At 41.4% G+C, this 16,273-nt stretch overlaps 1 protein-coding gene across 1 annotated transcript in view; it reads right to left on the reverse strand.

Moving 5' to 3' along the window:
- Positions 1–11,687: 11,687 nt before the first annotated feature.
- The window catches only part of LOC134353358 (sushi repeat-containing protein SRPX2-like), a 93,344-nt gene continuing 88,758 nt past the window's right edge, over positions 11,688–16,273 (reverse strand). The window contains exon 11 of the mRNA XM_063061392.1: positions 11,688–12,917. Coding sequence (XP_062917462.1) covers positions 12,737–12,917 — 181 coding nt within the window. The 3' untranslated portion in view covers positions 11,688–12,736. The remainder of the gene's footprint in view (positions 12,918–16,273) is intronic.

A 16,273-nucleotide genomic window follows, 5' to 3' on the forward strand; every position in this document is an offset into this window, starting at 1 on the left:
AATTAATAAATTCCAGGCTTTCACACTGAAAGGCAAACTAATGTGCTGGTCTACTTCTTTGTTCAACTTTGTGGCTCATAATTTGAAATCATATTTCACATTCACTGGTTCCATTTAGTGTTCCAACAAGTTCACTACCCAGATATTTCTTTTTGCATTTGGAGAACATCAGTTTCCTCCAGTGACTCCAACTAGCTCACTTCATCAATATTAGGATCAACTTTGTCAGTCTTTCTACTTTAGACTGTTTTTCTATTGCTTTCGTGTTAACTAGTTAGTCAGTTTTTCAAATATCACAATGCACGTCACTAATTGACGTCACCTCACCTTTCCTGATCCGGTTTGTACAGCTTCATCACGGCGGCAACCGTCTTTGGCAGACAGTGTTCATACCATAAAGTTTACAAGGATCTGTTTCAAATTCTGTAGATTGCTTGCTAAGTTTTTATTGAAAAAGATCAGTCAAATGACCCTGTGGCTAAATATTGTCACAAAAAATTGATAAACATCTTATACAAAGTAGCTTTACAGGTTTTAAGTGATGTCTTTGATGAACTGGCTGCACTGTGCATGATTCTGCAAAGGAGTGGCCTGACACTGATTGATTCATTTTGCGCGAGGCAAAATTAACAAGATAAGAAAGCAGTATCTGGGAGACAATGTTTCGTGGAATGACAAGGTTAAAGTTTTACTAAGCCAACAACATGAAGAAAACATCACAGTAGATACAAGTTCGCTTTTGACTTTTATAAATAGTCTTTGTGTTCATTTAGAAGAAAGGTTTCCTGAAGAGGAGGTACAAGGATGGTCAGCTTTTGATTTCTCCACAATTGCAGATTATGACTTCACAGTTAATGCCTTATGTCTAAAATATCATGATTTTCTAGCTGAAAATACTGTAATAATTACACAGTTTAATGATTCAAATTTTCCATGCAGGAAAAAATTAAATCCAGACTGATTTCAAATTTTGCTCAAATGGTGGCATTTGTACTTCAAAATGAACAGTTTTGCGACCTTGCACTGTTGATGGACATTGGGGGAACCTTCCTTGTGTCTAGTGCGGACTGTGAGCGAGGTTTTAGCCTAATGAATCAACTCAAAAGCAAGCTGAGAAACTGTTTAGGTGAATGTCATTTGGATATGTTAATGAGAATCAAAGCTATCAATTGGATGGAAGCTCTATTGGTCAAATAGAGTTTACAAAGAATGGGTAAATGCCAAAGACAGGAGAGAGAAAAAAATAACTGAGTGACTTAAATATGTATGTTATTTTGTTGTTATTCTGTGCAGTTTTATGTCAAATATTTTGTGAACCTACATAAACTGTGCCATGTGTGCCTTCAGTACACACATACTTTGTCACGGGAGAAAAATTTGCACAACGTAAGATTTTTGCGCACATTGACTACTAAAAATTAGACGGAACATTGCTCCACACCCGTCAATATAGTTGGCTCCTAACTTAAGAGGAAATCACGGAAGAATAGAAAATGCAGACAATCTCAGTGGTATCCACATTCTTTGAGTGAATAAAGATTTGGGAAAAATTGCTTGTTCTGTCCATTTTATTTAATACACTGTACATTTTCATGGCCATGGTATTTCTTTTATCTGAAAACATTGTCTTTGTGGAAGATCTCATCCAATTGAGGAGGTACCTTCATTAAAGCGTGACCTAGAGAGCAAAAGCACTTATTCCCTCCACAAAACTAAACAATGATGGTTCTAAGCATTTACGATACTTTCACAGTTTGTGTGTTCTTGAAAGTACAATTATTTTCATTATAAGAATGAAGGGTCTTGATGAATAGCCTTGCCCCAAAATGTCAATTGTTTATTCCCCTTCATTGATGCTGCCTGACCTGCTGAGTTTCTCCAGCATTTTTGTGCGTGTGTTGCTCTAATTATTTTCAATGTTCCATTTCTTCTTCTGAAGCTACTTTCTGTTGTTGCAGTGCAGTCTAATGGCCACTGAAGGTCCAACCAACACTGGACTGGCACCAGCAGCTCACAATTAGAGGGAACATTACAGTCATAGCCAGTCATACCCACATCTACACTGAATAGTAACAGAAATTGAGAAACTCGGTTATATCATTTTTATTTTCTCAGAATAGATTAAGGATGGCTGCAGACTCAATTGCCTACAACTCCCCATTAAAACATTTGGTGACTGAGCAGTTTATCTTAAGTTAACTACTGTGAATACACATCTATGTGACATACTCTTCTACTGAAATCTCCTCCTTTGGGGGTTGGTACTTTCAGAGGAGGCTTGGGGGAAAATATGCAGCTTTCAGTGGTCCTCGACTAATTCTTTGACTTGGAGAGAACATTGTTGGAAAAATATTATAAGATACTTCAAGACCCCATATCAGGAAAAATATAAAGATACAAACGTGACGTGTTGGAGAAGGTGCGGCTCCAAGGAGGCAAATCATTTTCATATTTTCTGGGATTGCCCTAAATTAAGTCTATATTGGGAAGATATTCATAGAACATTAGTTAAGGTACTTAGGTTCCAGATACCTCTGAACTTTGAGACGCTCTATTTGGGGCATGTATTGTTTCTTGAACAGAAGGAAGATATAAAGTTGCTGCAGGCCCTCTTAGCGGCAAGTAAGAAATCAATCACTAGAAAGTGGCTAAATCCAATACCACCTACATTAGAAGATTGGCACGAAATTGTCTTGGAAATATTTAAAATGGAAAAGTTGACTTACTCCCTGAAAATTCAAAAAGAAAAATTTTATCAAATCTGGAATAAATGGATTGAATATATAACCCCAATGCGAGCAGACTTTAGATGACTCTCCTAATGATTTTTACTGCTCTTCTCATCAACACAGTAATATTGCTAACGTAAGCACCCCTAGTCTAAATGTTTACTGTTTTTGTTTTCTTTTGGAAAATAGAGAATTAATACAGGTGAAGGAAAAGATTTGGGAAAGGGATAAAAAATGATAAAATTAAGTAAATAAGTACATAGGGATTGGATAATTATGTCTGGGGGCAGGAACAAGCATGAACAAGTTAGGATATAAACACCTACAATGGTTGTTACATAGGCTTACATACAACATTTTGGACCAGAAAGAAATGGTCCTGAAGAGATATATGGAAACTATTATTACTATTTTTCTTAACAACTAATACCATTACTTAGCCTAATAGATTAGAATTACCACTGTACATAATTATCTATTTAAGTGTCTAATTTCCTTTTATATCATCTCAATGTGTACTTAAGAATGTATAAATAATTATAGTTTTATACATATAAAAAAATGGAAAAGGTTATAAGTGTGGAAAAAGTACATGATACTTGTGAATTCCTTATCCAAATAAAAATAAAATTTAAAAAAAAGAAATCTCCTCCTTTGAAATCATTTTGGAAGTGTACGTTTGCATTTAATAAACATATTGAAGGTGAATACTTAAAATAACCCACAAGCACCTGGTGTGTATTGTATCATATTTACACATAAAATCATCTTAAAAATAATTTTAAAGTATAAAATTCACTCTAAGTACTCTAAGTACTGTTTATTATTTGCTTGCTAATGACGTATTTATTTTGTGACTGAAGATCCTTCAGCTGTTTGAAGAAGTGCAGACGAAACATCTAAAAGGCCGTTCTAATGATGGAGTCATTGAGGATTTTTCAAAACTTAACGCAGTTCAACAGCCACAGGACCCAAATACCTCTGACAACGTAGCCTTTACAAATGAGATGGAAGAAGCTGAGGGGTTGTAATGTACAAGTATCACTGAAATAACAATAGACAATAGACGATAGACAATAGGTGCAGGAGTAGGCCATTCAGCCCTTCGAGCCAGCACCGCCATTCACTGTGATCATGGCTGATCATCCACAATCAGTACCCTTTTCCTGCCTTATCCCCATATCCCTTGACTCCGCTATCTTTAAGAGCTCTATCTAACTCTTTCTTGAAAGAATCCAGAGAATTGGCCTCCACTGCCTTCTGAGGCAGAGCATTCCACAGAACCACAACCCTCTGTGTGAAAAAGTTTTTCCTCAACTCCGTTCTAAATTGTCTATCCCTTATTCTTAAACTGTGGCCTCTGGTTCTGGACTCCCCCAACATCGGGAACATGTTTCCTGCCTCTAGCGTGTCCAATCCCTTAATAATCATATATGTTTCAATCATATCCCCTCTCATCCTTCTAAATTGCAGTGTATACAAACCCAGTCGCTCCAATCTTTCAACATATGCCAGTCCCGCCATCCCGGGAATTAACCTCATGGACCTACGTTGCACTCCCTCAATAGCGAGATTGTCCTTCCTCAAATTTGGAGACCAAAACTGTACACAATACTCCAGGTGTGGTCTCACCAGGGCCCTGTACAACTGCAGAAGGACCTCTTTGCTCCTATACTCAACTCCCCTTGTTATGAAGGCGAACATGCCATTAGCTTTCTTCACTGCCTGCTGTACCTGCATGCTTACTTTCAGTGACTGATGAACAAGGACACCTAGATCTCGTTGTACTTCCCCTTTTCCTAACTTGACAACATTCAGATAGTAATCTGCCTTCCTGTTCTTGCCACCAAGGTGGATAACCTCATATTTATCCACATTAAACTGCATCTGTCATGCATCAGATGCATAATAACCTGCAAACTATTCAGCATACTTTTGTAACTAACTACAAACACAGGATATGATGCCTCAGGGACACAAGAGATTCTGCAGATGCTGGAAATCTTGAACAACACACACAAAATGCTGGAGGAATTCAGCAAGCCAAGCAGCATCTATGGAGGGGAATAAATCAGTCGATGGTTTGGGCTAAGACCCTTCATCATTTCCCTCAACATTTCGTGTGCTTTGCTCATGATATGTCAGGGAATGCTGACAGCCCTGCAGATTGTCCCCAGCGTCTTCTGAATTATGTCAAATTTCCATGATCTGCACATTTCTCCAATATTTTGTTATGATAATTCAAGGATAATCATAACTATGTTGCCAAACTTGCAGCAAGAACAGATATAACCAACCTTAAATGGATCACCATTCCACCATGACACTGTTTGGAACTTAGCCAAAGTCATATCCAAGGTGCCAGTGTCCTTTAAGGGCCAAATCAAGATTCCTGCCTATTATATAATTAGATATGATTGTCACTGTTTTTCCATTTACAGGTGAAGTTCTCAAAATATTTTATTTGTCAATGGAATCGTGTATTTTCTATTTCAGATGGGAGTAGATGAGCTGAATGAAAAATCCATTATTGTTCTGAATCCACTGATATAAGTGTATATAATCAAATTGACTTTTGAAGAATAAAAAGTAGTTGTACTTTATATTGTATGAGCATTTTGTAATAAAATATCTGTTTTTAATTATGAGTTGTTATATATTTTCTGACCATTAACTGAACTATTTTATCACTGAAGAACAGCTTTTGTTCCTCAGCTAGGATTTTGATGCATAGCCAAGCCTTTATGCCATAATGTCCTCTAAGCCTCAGAATAGTAAGTTAGTGTCAACTATCACTGAGGTCCCCCATTTTTTTGTGAGATAGTTTCTTCCGGCTTCTCAAATTGTTCCACCTTATCCACAGGAGAAGTAGTGTGTTACATCTGACAAAGCAGTTGCTACAACCTGTGTGATTTATCTGAAGAGCTGCAAGATAATTCAAATATCCTTCAGCCAACACCCTCCACTTCTGATCTTCTTACAAAGGTCAAATCCTTGACAAGATGGCTGAAAATGACTGACCCAAAGAAATTGCCCTGCAGAATTCTGCAGTGTTGTTCTTGACTGCGACAATTGATCCTTAAAGCATGCAACCACCTTCAATATATAAAATGAAGGTGGTTAATATAGAATTATATAAAGAAAAGTGCAGGTTGGACGGTTATAGGAAGTATCAGCCTTTTAAATAACTGGGTTAGCTGCTTACAAGTAGTTGTGTGATTTTGATCAGTATTTGAAGAAATGATTTCATGTCATTGGTTCAACATGAAAGAGTGCCATAATAATGCTATGCTCACGACTGTCACAACTATCACTGAGGAACCTGAGGTGAGATAAAGGCTTAGCAAAATGATTTGGCCTAGACCTTAGTTAAAAATGTTTATTAGATCATCTCTATACATTGAATTGAATTGAAGTTGAGTTGAATTTATTTAAATCTTACATCCATCCTACAACGTGAGGGAGTAAACATCTTTGCGTTATGACTCCGTCGCAATGTACAGACATGTGAACTTTTTAGTGTTATGACTTGTAGAAAGGAGCTGTCCTGTAGCCTGTTGATCCTGGCTTTTATGCTGTGACACCATTTGCCAGCTGGAAGCAGCTGAAATATTTTATGATTCGGGTGACTGGTGTCCCCAATGATCTTCCAGGCCTTCATTCTGCACCAGCTGCTGTAAATGGCCACAATGCTTTATACTTTATTGTCACCAGACAATTGATACTAGAGCATACAATCATCACAGCGACATTTGATTCTGCGCTTTGCACCCCCTGGAGTACAAATCGATAGTAAATATTAAAAATTTATATAATAAATCATAAATAGAAAACAGAAAAGAGAAAGTAAGGTAGTGCAAAAAAACCGAGGGGCAGGTCCAGATATTTGGAGGGTACAGCCCAGATCCAGGTCAGGATCCGTTCAGCAGTCTTATCATAGTTGGAAAGAAGCTGTTCCCAAATCTGGCCGTACGAGTCTTCAAGCTCCTGAGCCTTCTCCCGGAGGGAAAAGGGACGAAAAGTGTGTTGGCTGGGTGGGTCGTGTCCTTGATTATCCTGGCAACACTGCTCCAACAGAGTGCGGTGTAAAGTGAGTCCATGGACGGAAGATTGGTTTGTGTGATGTGCTGTGCTGTGTTCACGATCTTCTGCAGCTTCTTCCGATCTTGGACAGGACAACTTCCATACCAGGTTGTGATGCATCCTAGAAGAATGCTTTCGATGGTGCATCTATAAAAATTAGTGAGGGTTAGAGGGGACAGGCCAAATTTCTTCGCTTTCTCAGGAAGTAAAGGTGTTGCTGGGCCTTCTTGGCAGTGGACTCTGCTTGGTTGGACCAAGTCAGGTCATTTGTGATATTGACCCCGAGGAACTTAAAGCTTTTGACTGTTCCACTTGTGCACCACCGATGTAAATGGGGTCATGCGGTCCGCTACTCCTTCTGAAGTTAACAACCAATTCCTTCGTCTTGCTGACGTTGAGGGATAGGTTATTGTCTTCACACCATGCCACCAGGTTCTTAATTTCCTCTCTGTACTCAAACTCATCATTACCCGAGATATGGCCTACAATGGTGGTCTCGTCAGTAAACTTATATATTAAGTTTGATGGAAACTTGGCTACACAATCATGGGTGTACAGTGACTACCGCAGGGGACTGAGTAAACAGCCTTGTGGGGCACCGGTGCTCAGAGTGATTGTAGATGGAGGGAATGGAGGGAAGTTCACATCCACAGATGCGCAGGGATGTCCGTACCACTCTCTGCAGTGCCCAACGATAAAGGTTGATGCAGTTCCTGTACCAGGTGGTGATACAGCCAGTCAGTATGCTCTCAGTGGTGCCCCTGTAGAAGGTTCTTGAGGATTTTGGTGTTCATGCTGAACTTCTTCAGTTGCCCGACGTAGAAAAGATGCTGTTGTGCTTTTTTTCCCACACAGCCGGTGCGTGCAGTTCAGGTGAGATCTTCGATGATGTGTATTCTGAGGAACCTGAAAGTAATTTGTGGACAAATTTCACATTGCTTCATATTGTGGTGGTGTGGCAGTAGGCAGAAATAAGCAGGGAATGCAGCTCCTCATCCTGTTTTCATTTTCATGCAGTATATGTGCGGATGATGACAGCACTTGTCATGACAGGGTAAATGGAAGGACAAGAATACCAGTGCGGGGAAGCCACAACAGTTCTGACTTACAGTCCATAAGTTCAAAGAGTTAAAAGTAGGGGTTAAAGATTAGGGTAGGAGAAATGGCTATCAATTCACATGGCTCTTGCCAACCTTACTGAGGAATGAGGGAGTTTTGCTTGAGTAGATCTGGGCATTGGCCGAAAAAGTTGAATAAATCAGGCTGCAGATAAGGCTGAAAATGAATTAATGGGAAGGACTGTGAATAGGCCCATAGGAGGGGGATTGAATTTGAAACATTACAGAGAAGGGGCAAAGCAATAGTGTAAAATAGAAAAAGGGACCATGATAACTAAACATTTCTCATAAAATTCAACTGTAAGGGCATTCCTTTAATTAAAAACAAAGCAGGAAAAATTGCATGTGAGAAAAACAAATGCTGTCTATCTGAATACACATTCCAACTGCAACAAAAGACACAAATAGAAATAATAGAGTGAAATCCAAAGCAATTCCAGAAACATGGTTGCAAGGTGAATAAAATACTCCAGGATAATTCGGCAAAATGAAAAGGCAGATGGGTCAACCCTTATTTAAGAGTAAGGTAAAGGCAGTAGAAAGGATGGATCCTAGCTCAGGAGACAAGATGTAGAATCACTATGATTGGAGTTACCAAATAGCAAGGAGTAGAAAGCATAGATATCTGTAAATGCTGAGATGAGATTGAAAGGTTTTAGTGTACAGAGAGACCAGGGTGTGAATGTGTATATTACTGATAACTAATATGCAGCTTCATCAAGCAAGTAAAAAAGAATAAATGCCATGTTGGTCCTTTTTTAAGAGTTTAGCTAGGAACTGAGCTGTGTATATACATCTACTGATGCCTCTGGACACATCTTCAGTGATGTTCCTGGAATCATCGGGTGTTTCAGGTCTTTCAACATCATACACCCTCCTCCAGGTGACTCAGCCAGGTCTGATCAGACCCCAGCTGGTGTCCAGATGGCTAGCTACTTATGACTCCATGGCTCCCCTCTTTTGAGCCACAGCCATCTTGAGGCCCTCTCTGCCGCATCGGTGGTACTGCGGATGGCTCTCCTCTTCCTCTCTCCCTCGATGCCCAAATTGCTGAAGGCTCTGGCTAAAGAACGAGCTATGAATCCCCTACATCCAGCCTCCACCGAGAGACACCTCGCTCTCCATCCAGCCTGCTGACAGTTGCTGACCAATCCTGCGTACTTGGAGAGCTTCCTTTCAACGGCCTCTTCCAAGCTATCTTCCCATGGGACTGTCAGCTCCAGCAGCACCACTTACTTAGTAGACTCAGACACTAGGACAATGTCTGGTCGCAGGGTGGTGGCTGCGATATGGTTGGGGAACTTCAGCTGCCCTTCGAGGTCCACCAACAGCTGCCAGTCCCTTGCAGAGGTCTGAATGCCTGCAGATGTTCTTTTGGCAGGTATTGGCTGCTCCCCAGCTCTGACAAAGACAATGGTCTGCTTGGAGGGTCGGGACTGCTTCGCCCACTCAACTCCTGCGCTGACGGCTTCAGCAATGGTCTTCAGGACCTGATCATGCCTCCACCTGTACCGTCCCTCACCAAGTGCCCTTGCACAGCCGCTGAGGATGTGCTCCAGGGTTCCTCACTTGGAGCACAGTGGGCACACAGATGACTCTGCCTTGCCCCGTGTGTGCAGGTTTGATGGGCTTGGAAGCACATCGTACACTACCTGGATGAGAAATTGGATGCAGTGTGGTTCAGCTTTCCAAAGCTCATCCGAGGTCACTTTCCTCTCAACCACATTCTCCCATCCTGTCCAAGATCCCTGTTGCTTCATTCCCACCGACTTGCAGGCTCTCACCTCCTCCTGAACTAGGCAGTACCTTTCCTTCCCTCTGATGGTGTCCATTTGTGGAGTTGGAAAGGATCCTAGCCCAGCTCGGCCTCGTGTGACCACTCCCACCAGCCTCCTGTGATGCAGTCTCGCCTCTGCCTCCTGAACAGCTTCCTCTGCCCTCCACTTCCTGCCAGTACTTACTTGGATCCCTGCTCTAGCCACCTTCGGGTCACTTGAGTCCCTATACTGTAGCACTTCTCTGGCTCTTGTTACCTTGAATTCTTCCTCCAAGGATTTGAAGGGCAGTTGCAGTTTGTTGTGGTGTCCATAGAGTGTGATGCTGCTCAGGCTCTTTGGCAGCCCCAGCCATCTCCTGAGGTGGTTGCTAAACCTCTTCTCTGTTTTAACTGTCGAGATCGGAACTGCATGGACGAGGAGGGGCCACAGGATTCTGGGAAGAATCCCATGCTGCTACACCCAGGCTTTGAAATTCCCGGGTAGGCCAAACCTGTCCACAGATTTCAGCCAGCCATGCAACTCGGTGAATGGATGTCGTGTCCCTTAAAGAGCTGTCAAAAACTTTGACTGGCTTTTCTGTGATGGTTGGGATGGCTGTGCCTGCAATGCTGAATCGGAACATGTTCTCCACCTTCCCTTTCCTCAGCCCCATTGATCTTAATTTGGCAGGTTTGAAACGCATCCGGGCCCACTCCACCACCTTTTTGAGCCCCTGCAGAATCCACCGGCAGCCTGGGACTGATTCTGTGGTGACTGTGAGGTCATCCATGAATGCCCCGGTAGGTGGTTGCCATTGAGCGGAATTCATTCTGGGCCCTCTGCACTCTGGTTCAGCAGACTTAGTGAGCATGATCATGGCTAGGGAGAACAGTGTCACTGAGATAGTGCACCCTGTGATGCTGCCGATCTCCACCTTGTGCCAGGTTGATGTAATTGCTCCTGAAGAGACCCTCATCCTGAAGTTGCTGTAATAATCAGCGATAAGGTCTCTGATTCTGCTGGGGACGTGATATTTGGTCAGTGTGACCTGCACCAGCTTGTGCGGAATGGAGCCATATGCATTTGCCAGGTCGAGCCACAACACTGACAGGTTGCCCTTGTTCTCTCTGGCCTCCCTGACGAGCTGCGTCACCACACTGGTATGCTCCAGACAGCCTGGCATCCCTGAAATGCCACCCTTCTGGACTGATGTATCAATATAGGTGTTCTTTGCTAGGTAGGTGCACAGCCGGTTAGAAACAGCACTGAAGAAGATCTTCGCCTCGACACACAGCAGGGAGATGATGTGAAACTGATCTATCTGGGTGGCATTTTCCTCCTTCGGGATCCACACCCCTTCAGCCACTCTCCACTGTTCTGGGATCTTCCCCCTTCTCCAGAAGATTCTCAGGATCTTCCACAGACACCGCAGGAGTTTGGGGCAGTCCTTGTACACTTTATACAATGTGCAACTTGGTACTGGAGCCAAGCTTGCCCTTGCTTTGCAGACGACCTCTCTGACTTCCTTTAGCTGCAGCTCTGACATGTTGAACTGCACATCCGGTTCAGGTGGGTCTATTAGGATGTCGTACTCTCCCAACTCCTGCTCTCTTTCAGGATTATTATATATCTTCTTCAGATGTTGGTCTATGTCTTCCTGCAAACAGGCCAGTTTCCCAACAACACATATAAAAATTGCTGGTGAATGCAGCAGGCCAGGCAGCATGTATAGGAAGAGGTGCAGTTGACGTTTCGGGCCAAGACCCTTCATCAGGACTAACCGAAAGAAGAGATAGTAAGAGATTTGAAAGTGGGAGGGGGAGGGGGAGATCCGAAATGAAGTTAGACTTAGGTATAAAATCTAGAAAATGAAGCATAGAAATTAACTGGAAGATCACCTCAACTCCTTTGAGATTTACAGGAATGTAACAATCTGTATCAGATTTATCGTATCCCTGTGAAGCAGTTGCAGTGACACTCATTCAGATTGAAGGCTAGACCAAAACCGGAAGGCAGTTTATTTAATATATAACATAGAAATGAATAATATTCAGTACAAATAATTCCTATACAGTACTTTACAAACATGCAGTTCTTATCATAATATAAGAAAAATAAAGACTTACAATGCCTTGCAAATTAAAATTGAAAGCAGTTTTTCACCTATTGTGGAAGACAATATTACCCTTATTTTGCTAGTCTGACAGACCGTAAAGTTTAAATGCTGACAGACTGAGATTAAATCACACGAATACTGTTCCAACTACAGAGATGTCCATCAAAACTTTCAATGAACCATGAGTCTTCCCCTTGTCATACAACCCATACCTCCAGCCATGACAACTGTAAATAGAAAATCACAATTCCCAGAATATCAGTAACTATGCTCATCTTATTTAATCTGACATTCAAAAACAGCGTTCCACAACTTAATAACAATTACTAATTTTAATTGTACAACTATTTCCTTTTGAACATCAATGATCAATGTAATGTGCACATTAATGCCTGTGGATTTGCAGTCTGTAATGTACATTTATGTGGTTGATAGAGTATGTTTACATTTAAACTAGATCAAACTTAAATTGAACATAGTATAAATTCTAATTCAACATACATAGCACAAAGCTTCTTCATGGAATTAAAATCAGTCAGGTATATCTGGTTAGGCTTGACAATCTTTTCTCATCCTATAAAGATGTGTTTGCATTGTAAGAAATTTCACTATTTCCTTTAAGTGAAAGCTGAGAAACGATAGATTATTGATCCAAAATTGCTGTGGTATCAGCAAGATAATCTTAGCCTTGAAAAGAAGGGATTGTAATGAATTCAAATTATAAGTATAAGACCCCAAAACCTGTTGGTCATACCCCTTGGGAGCTGGACAATATCGCCTCTGGAACAATGAATAACCTAAATTGCAATATTAAATTGATATCTTGATATTTATCCTTGAGAGCTGCTGTAAAAAAATGATACTTTGGAAGTGAAGAAAAGGATAAACCTCCAGTTTGAGGCAAATTGGAAGGAAAGCCAACAAGTCTGAGCTTTAGGTGCAGAAATCTTCCTTTTGTTGTTGGGCAGCCCTCTCGTCCACCTTCAGTAGGTACTCGTCTATGAATGAAAACAGCTCACCAGGTGTAACAGGTTGAATATAACGTTCCCTGTCTGTGCCATATTTATCAACCAGGACAACATCAAAATGTCTGTCAGATAAATAATAGACTTGTCTGCAATTGGAACAGAAAAGAAGCACAGGTTAAATAGGCTGCAAAACATCTTTCTTAATTTACAAATGCAACATTTACTTACAATGCTAATGCAAATGATGATGATGAATAATTTGAAAATTAACACATTTCTCAAAATGCATCCAGAGAGAGGAATATTTTTCCTATTTGTATGCACTCGAAACCTCCAGGGAAATACCTACCTTTTTGTTGGACCTTCCACTTCAATCCCAATTGCCATGGCAAGGGCAAGTACACCTGCATATTAAGCTCCAAACATCCTGGTTTGCTTAGAAATGATGGTTTAAATTTGGCATGTTCATTGTGCACACAACAGCCAGGCTGGAGAAAGCAAGCCTCAGCAAAAGATGTCTTTGGGTGCCTTTGCAATGAGACACAAAACAAGCAGTTTCCGGAAATATGTGATCAGACTTGGGAGTTCCTTTCACGCCACATTTGCATCTTTCAAACAAACCTGCGCTATGATAAAGATTGACGCTCACTATTACTTCCACTACCTGCCCTTGTTCCCCACCATCATTTCCTGCCCACCTACCTATAACCAGAATCTTCAGGAATACATGGAGTTAAAACCAAGGAAATCTGTTGATGAATGTATTTAAGTGGGAAAACAGCAGTGAGTTCATTGGCTGATGGGCTTTAACATATTACAGTAAGGGTGATCACTGTAAGCACAAGTTTCTGTAATGTAAATGACAGTCGATCCTTCCTTTGGCCCTACTCCCAGTTAGATGGCAGCATGTTCAGTCACAACAGCCTTTCCAGGGCCAAAGAAAGTTATTTTTGTCTCTTCAAGTGTTTTTTTTATGACCACAAGACATGACTGAACATTAAGAACTTCAAGTACTGCAGCTCTACCCATCAGAAAACTGCTCACTGGTGGAGGAGCTGGATTTGGTGTAGACCATGTGCAGTTTAACAGCGAGTGGATGTTTTTGTTGGGATTGCAAGATTCTTTAGGACTACAGCTCAGCCTTTACCACAATCATTCCTACAGTTCTGATTGAAAAGCTCCAAAACTTGGACCTCTGTGCCCTCCTCTGCAACTGGATCCTGGACTTCCTAACCACAAGACCACAATCTGTGCGGGTTGGAAATAACACCTCCACCTCGCTGACAACCAACACCGTTACATTTCAAGGATGTGTACTTAGCCCACTGCTCTGCTCTCTCTACTTCCATGACTGGGTGGCTAGGGACAGCTCAAATGCCATCTACAACACAACTATTTTTGGCAGAATTTCAGATGGTGATGAGAAGGCGTACAGGAGCGGGATGTATCAGCTAGTTGAGTGGTGTCACAGCAACAACCTTGCCCTCAACATCAGTAAGACCAGTGGTCCCCAACCTCCGGGAGGCGGACTGATACCAGGCCGTGAAGCATGCAGGGGTGCAGTGGTAGCTGGGACGCACTCAGCACATCTTTAAGAAAAGAGCCGAAATAAACAAGCTAATTAATTACATGCCGATGTAAGATGAGGGAACAGACATCAGTCCTGATTGAGGGATCAGAAGTAGAAAGAGTGAGCAATTTCAAGTTTCTGGATGTCATCATCTCTGAGGATCTAACCTGGTCTCAACATGTTGATGTCGCTACAAAGAAGGCACAACAACGGCTATATTTCTGTAGGAGTTTCTGGAGATTTGGTATATCACCAAGGACACTCGCAAGTTTCTACAGATGTACAGTGGAGAGCATTCTAACTGGCTGCATCACCACCTGGTATGGGGGCAAGGAGGTGTGGCTACTGTACAGAATCAAAATAAATTGCAGAAAATTATAAATTTAGTCAGTTCTATCATGGACACTAGCCTCAGTACTATCCCAGACATCTTCAAGGAGCAATGCCTCAAAAAGGCGGCATCCAACATTAAAGACCCCCATCATGCGGGACATGCTCTGATCTCATTGCTACCATCAGGCAGGAGGTACAGGAGCCTGAAGGTGCACACTCAATGATTCAGGAACAGCTTCTTCTCCTCTGTCATCTGATTTCTGGACAGGACATTGAACCCATGAGCATTATTTCACCACTTCATTAAAATTTTTTTTGCACTGCTTACTTAATTTAACTATTTTATTTGTTAATTACTGTAATTCACAGTTTTTTTCTCTATTATTATGTATTGTATTGTACTTCTGCTGCAAAGGCAACAAATTTCATGATGTATTCTGGTGTTATTAATGATTATGATATAGTTGGGATCACAGAGACATGGCTCCAGGGTGACCAAGGATGGGAGCTCAACGTTCAGGGATATTCAATATTCAGGAGGGAAGACATGAAAGAAAAGGAGGTGGGGTGGCGTTGCTGGTTAAAGATGAGATTAACACAATAGAAAGGAAGGACATAAGCCGGGAAGATGTGGAATCGATATGGGTAGAGCTGCATAACACTAAGGGGCAGAAGACGCTGGTGGGAGTTGTGTACAGGCCACCTAACAGTAGTAGTGAGGTCAGAGATGGTATTAAACAGGAAATTAAAAATGTGTGCAATAAAGGAACAGCAGTTATAATGGGTGACTTCAATCTACATGTAGATTGGGTGAACCAAATTGGTAAAGGTGCTGAGGAAGAGGATTTCTTGGAATGTATGCGGGATGGTTTTTTGAACCAACATGTCGAGGAACCAACTAGAGAGCAGGCTATTCTAGACTGGGTTTTGAGCAATGAGGAAGGGTTAATTAGCAATCTTGTCGTGAGAGGCCCCTTGGGTAAGAGTGATCATAATATGGTGGAATTCTTCATTAAGATGGAGAGTGACATAGTTAATTCAGAAACAAAGGTTCTGAACTTAAAGAGGGGTAACTTTGAAGGTATGAGTCGTGAATTAGCTAAGATAGACTGGCAAATGACACTTAAAGGATTGACGGTGGATATGCAATGGCAAGCATTTAAAGATTACATGGATGAACTACAACAATTGTTCATCCCAGTTTGGTAAAAGAATAAATCAAGGAAGGTAGGGCACCTGTGGCTGACAAGAGAAATTAGGGATAGTATCAATTCCAAAGAAGAAGCATACAATTTAGCCAGAAAAAGTGGCTCACCTGAGGACTGGGAGAAATTCAGAGTTCAGCAGAGGAGGACAAAGGGCTTAATTAGGAAGGGGAAAAAAGATTATGAGAGAAAACTGGCAGGGAACATAAAAACTGACTGTAAAAGCTTTTATAGATATGTAAAAAGGAAAAGACTGGTAAAGACAAATGTAGGTCCCCTACAGACAGAAACAGGTGAATTGATTATGAGGAGCAAGGACATGGCAGACCAATTGAATAATTACTTTGGTTCTGTCTTCACTAAGGAGGACATAAATAATCTTCCAGAAATAGTA

The sequence above is a fragment of the Mobula hypostoma genome, chromosome 10 (assembly GCF_963921235.1).
Source record: "Mobula hypostoma chromosome 10, sMobHyp1.1, whole genome shotgun sequence".
NCBI classification, from domain to species: Eukaryota; Metazoa; Chordata; class Chondrichthyes; order Myliobatiformes; family Myliobatidae; genus Mobula; species Mobula hypostoma.